The sequence below is a fragment of the Gallinula chloropus genome (genome assembly GCF_964237585.1).
Source record: "Gallinula chloropus genome assembly, chromosome: 8".
NCBI classification, from domain to species: Eukaryota; Metazoa; Chordata; class Aves; order Gruiformes; family Rallidae; genus Gallinula; species Gallinula chloropus.
This window is the reverse complement of record NC_140093.1, coordinates 12,581,862-12,586,826: the sequence shown is the minus strand read 5'-3', so window position 1 is coordinate 12,586,826 and position 4,965 is coordinate 12,581,862. Positions and strand designations below refer to the sequence as shown.

At 61.1% G+C, this 4,965-nt stretch overlaps 1 protein-coding gene across 1 annotated transcript; it reads left to right on the top strand.

The window, feature by feature from the left end:
* Nucleotides 1–1,351: 1,351 nt before the first annotated feature.
* Nucleotides 1,352–4,686, top strand: LOC311194314 (uncharacterized protein). The gene is made up of 5 exons (XM_084267381.1): nt 1,352–1,613; nt 2,739–2,990; nt 3,338–3,454; nt 3,596–3,681; nt 3,923–4,686. The coding sequence occupies exons 1-5, from the start codon at nt 1,532–1,534 to the stop codon at nt 3,992–3,994; spliced, it is 609 nt and encodes a 202-aa protein (XP_084123507.1). The 5' UTR covers nt 1,352–1,531; the 3' UTR covers nt 3,995–4,686.
* Nucleotides 4,687–4,965: the final 279 nt, after the last annotated feature.

The window sequence follows — 4,965 nt, the reverse complement described above, 5'->3', positions numbered from 1 at the left end:
GCCCCGGCTCCAGGCTCTGCAGACCGGAGCCGGGGGCTGGCGGATGGGCCCCACGCTGCCCCCCAGCGCCCCGGCCGCGCTCGGCCGCCTCTCCCCGCCGCGGCACAGCGCTGCAGGCTGCGGCGGGGCGGGGCTGCGGGACGGGAAGGGGCAGGGAAAGCTCGAGGGGCGCGGCAGGGGAAGGGGCGGGCGGGGATGCTGCGCGGCTGCGCTGAGGCTGTTCCCCGCTGTACCGCGGCTGTACGCCGCTGTACCGCGCCCGTGTGGTCGCTCCGTGGCTGTACCGTGGCTGTGCTGCAGCTGTACGTCGGTGTACCGCGCCGTGTGGCTGTACCGTGGCTATGCTGCAGCTGTACCCCACTGAACTGCAGCCCTGTTGCTGTACCCTGCTGTACCGCAGCCATGTGGCTGTATCCCGGCTGTGCAGCTGTGCCCTCAGCAGTGCGCCTGGACCCCATCAGTGATACTGGACCCCAGGGGTGTGGCTGTACTCTGGCAGTCACCCCAGACAGCCTTACCCTGGCAGTGCCCCTCCCTGGGCACCTGTGCCACAGCAGTGGCTGTATCCCGGTGGTAACCCTGGGGCTACACCCGTACCCTGGGGCTACACCTGTGCCTGGTGCCACCCACCTCCAAGCACCTGAACCCTACTCCAGTGCCCTTGGCTGTGCATGTGCCTCCACTGCCCCAGCAGCGTGATTGTATCCTGACAGGGTCCGTGTACCCTGGCCGAATGAATGAGCAGACCCCAGCAGAGTGCCTGTACCCGGGTGATGCCCTCAGTGCATCTGTGCCCTCGCAGTGCCACAGTGTACCCCAACAGCAGCAGGGCAGCTGTGCCCTTGCAGTTGTCCAGTGTGCCTGTTTGCCTGCGGAGCCCCTGTACCCTGGCCCAGTGCCTGAAGGCGCCTCTGACTGGTCTTGCCCCTGACCCCAAGAAGAAGGAAGCCCTGGCTATCAGCACCAAACTTCATCTGTGACACGCTGTGACACGGGGAAGTGATGCCTGTACAGACAGCCCAGGGAACAAACCCTCAGCCTGGAGCACGCCCTTCCTGAGCACTGCCTGTTTTCTCAGCAAGTTCCTTGCGCTCAGACAAAGCGGGGCTGTGCTCTCTTGAGGGTGTTGGTGCTGGGACCCACCAAACATCACCCCTGTGGCAGAGCACAGGGTCAGTCCAAGGCAGGCCAGCTGCTTCCCTGGGCTTTTTCCCATTGTCCCTATCACCTCAGCAGTCAGAGGACAACACAGTCCCTGGCTGCAGGGACCTGGTGTCTGTGCCAGGGGTGGCCCTGCTAGCCTGATCTGCCTGTTGCTTGTGGCTGCTCTGGGTCCAGCTGTGCAGCTGATGTCTGCCTGGCATCGTGCTGGTGCCTGGGACTCTCCGTGTTTGGTGGAAACCCGCCCTTCACTGCCAAATTCTGGACAGTAAAGGACCTACTTGAATGCTTCTCCTCTGCTGAGCAAAGGAGACACTGAAACCTGAGTGCTGCACCCACGGAGAGCCTTCAGAGCTGTGCCAGTGGGGACATGACTGGGCAAAGATGGGAGCTGTCCCTGCTCCTGCTGCTGCTGAGCCTTGTTGGCCTCGCCGTGCCACACATGGTGCTGGGTAAGGGCTGAGCGGGGCGCGATGCTCTCTGTGGGGTGGGCGGTGAGCAGGGAGCATCGCTCCCTGGGGTGATGAGGCGCTTTGCCCAGCAGGTGCCTGTGGGGTGCGGGGGAATGTAGCGGGTGCTGTTTGCAAGACAGGAAGCAGAGGTGGACTTACAGGTCCTCCTTTGTGTGAGGACGAGGCCTTTCAGAGCAGACACCCACCCAGGCATGGGCTGGCATCAGACCTTTGCCCGTTGCCACATTATTGTTTATCAGCTGCTGCGTGCAGCAGCGCAGGAAGGGAAGTGGCAGGGTTGGCTGAAAGCAGACTGCACCTGGTGGGTCACTTCTCCACCCCCACGTGAGCAGAGCCCCAGACTCACTGGGTTTGTGCTGGGATCACTGGGGAATCCAGCCTGACATCTCAAAGCCGCCTCATCATAGGCACCCCTCGATAGAGGCCTGGGCAGCCAGGCTGCTTTGTGCATCATTTTGGAGAGGATAACAGATGCTCAGGCGTTCCCCTGGGGACAGCAGGCTCCCCTGGACAGGGTCTGTGCAGACAGAGGGGACAGCCTTCCCACATCCCTCAACCTCCCCCACGGAGCTTTCGTGAGTCACTGGCCCTGAGCTGCAAGCTGGGATTTCCTCTGTGCCCCCCCCTCACTGGGGCTGGCTCCCCGTTTCCATGTCTGCTCCCAGCGCTATCAGTTCCTGACTATCTGCAGCAGAGAGCTTTGTGTAAACTGCTGCTGCCGGGTTCCAGCCTGTCCCACGGCCACCAGTTCCTGCACAGCTCTTCCCGTCGGGCGGGTTTGTCCCACTTCCTCCAGGGAGGGGGAAGGTGCTGGAACGGGTCTGGTGCCTACTGCAGCTTCTGCCCCGAGATGGGTGATACCCAGGGCTTGTTCCTGCTCTGTCAGGCTGGGGCGTTTACATACCCTGCATTGCTAATGACATCGTCTTCAGGGGATCCATGTGTTTGATCTGTGCAGGACAGGGAGTCCCCACTCCTGGTGATCCGTGGCTGACATGTAGCTTGGGGATCTCATGCTGGTGGTGATGCTTTGCCATCCCTGGCACATGGATTCAGCATATCACTGCCAGCCCCTCTGTGCCTCACTCTCATGCCTCTTTACAGTGACCTCTGTTGTGGATGTGCCCTCGACTCCCCCAACCTCCCCAACATCTATGGAGACATCATCACTGCTGCCCATCAATGCCTCCACCACTGCAGGCACCGTCCATCCCTCCAGCCCTGAAACAGGAGCCCCCACCCCAGACAGGTCCAGCACACCCCTGGGGACCAGCCCTGCCTCTTCTACCACTCTGCCTTCTCCTACCACACCGGCAGCAACAGCCACTTCGACCGATTCCTTGATAACCACAGCAGGTACCATGGTCACCCCAGATACCAGCACAGGGGTCCCCAAGAGCACTCCCACTCCCAGACAGCCTGGTGGGGCCATGTCCGGGACCACCCCTGACACCTGCACTGCAACTGTGGGCCCACCCCCAGGTACCTTGACAGTACCTGAGACCCTCAGTGCAGTCATGGGTAAGCTCAGTCGTGGGGGTGCCCAGAGGGCAGGGTCAGGGTGACAGATGCCCTCACAGACACTGGGAATATACTTGGATGGCTTCATGTATGTGGTTTCATGTAGGCTCAGTCTGTCCCCAGCAGCAGGAGCATCCTGCACCTCAGTGCAGACAGCACTAATGTAATGTTGCTTTGCCCAGGCACGAAGCCTATTTCCCCCACCACCAACTCCACCTGGACCCCGGACACTACCTCCAGCACCCCTGGAAACCTGCCAACAACGCTACCCACCTGCCCCCCCACCACATCCAACACTAGTAAGTGGTGTTCATCACATGATTAACCTGAGTGGATGTCCCATGTTTGTGCCAGCGATCCTGGGGAGAGACCACCCTCAGATCCTTTGGTGCAGCCCAAAGTTCAAGGACAATAACCAGAGCCATATTTTTGGTCCCTAGGTGCGTCTCACCTCTTTCTGTCGCTGCGGATAACCATCCCACTGGACATGGGGAACACCACGGTCCAGGAGCTGCTGATGTCCAAGGTGAGGTGTGCCTGGAGGGGGTGACACTTTGCCTCTGCCAGCCACGGTCCAGCCAGCTGGGGAGGGGGTCGGGCAGGTAGTGGGAGAGGAATGGCTGGGTCCCGCGCTGAATGTCACTTGGAGCCCTTTCAGATGAAGGGGAGATCCTCCTTTGGCTGCTGTGGTCCAGGATCACATCCCTCCTAGGTGAGGCATAGGAGACTCCCTCCATCGTGGTTTGACATCTGTCCTCTCCCCCCAGCTCCGTGCGGACCTGCAGACAGTGTTCCCGTGCGCCGGCCTGGCAGTGGAGTGGCGAGGGACCAGGGCCTGACTGCGGCTCCTCACCTGCCTGGCACCCACGTGGACTGCAAGCTGCCCACTCCTGGCTCCTTCCTCCGCAGCGGTGCAGCCCTTTGGGGTGATCTGTACAGCTCCCCCCACACCTGGGACTCCCTATCCTTCACTGCACACCCCCGGAACACCCCCAGTGACCCCTATGGGCCAGGGTGCCCCTGCCCCTTCCCACACTTGCCACGGCCTGTCTGTAGAGCCCCAGCCCTCCCATCACCTTGCTCCAGACCCATCTCCTTGGTGGGACACCCCCATGCTGCTGGGGCCCTGGGAGGAGGGGACCCTGCAGGGTTGGGCTTTTGCAGCTGGGACTGAGATGGTTCAGCCACAAAAGCCACCCTGGGAACCAATGGATGAGAGAAAGGAGACCTGGAGCCCCCAGTACCGCTGTGCCCAGGGCACTCCATGACGTCTGAGGTTTACAGCCACAGAGGCTGCCCTGTGTATGATCTTCAAGAAGGGCTCCACAGCTGTTTTACATCCAGAGCGGGCCAAGATGGAGCCTGGAGTGTCTCTGGGAAGGAGGCAGAAGAGGAAAAGAGCCCCCATCTCCCACCTGAGCACCACCCTGGGGCCAGCCAAGCTCCTGAGCCCTGCAGCAGAAGACAAGTGAAGCTCTCGCCGTCTCACCTGCAGCATTGCTGCCGGAGGAGCACAGCCATGTGAACACAGGCCGGGCAGTAAAGGGAAATCCCAATGGCAAAGGCCATGACTCCTTTTTTTTTTTCCAAGTTGCCTCCCCCAGGTTTCAGCTTCACCTTCTAGCAGAGGTCCTGGCAAAGGACACCAGCTGAGCCCCAAAAGCTTTGCAACATAGATGGGCTCAGGGCTGGCCCTTTCTGGCAGGGGCCACTGCAGATGTTCCTGAGGATGGCTCAGTACCCCAACTAGCTGGGGGGTGGGTGTCCCTACTTTGGTGCTCTCTGTCCCATGACACCCCACAGTTGCCAA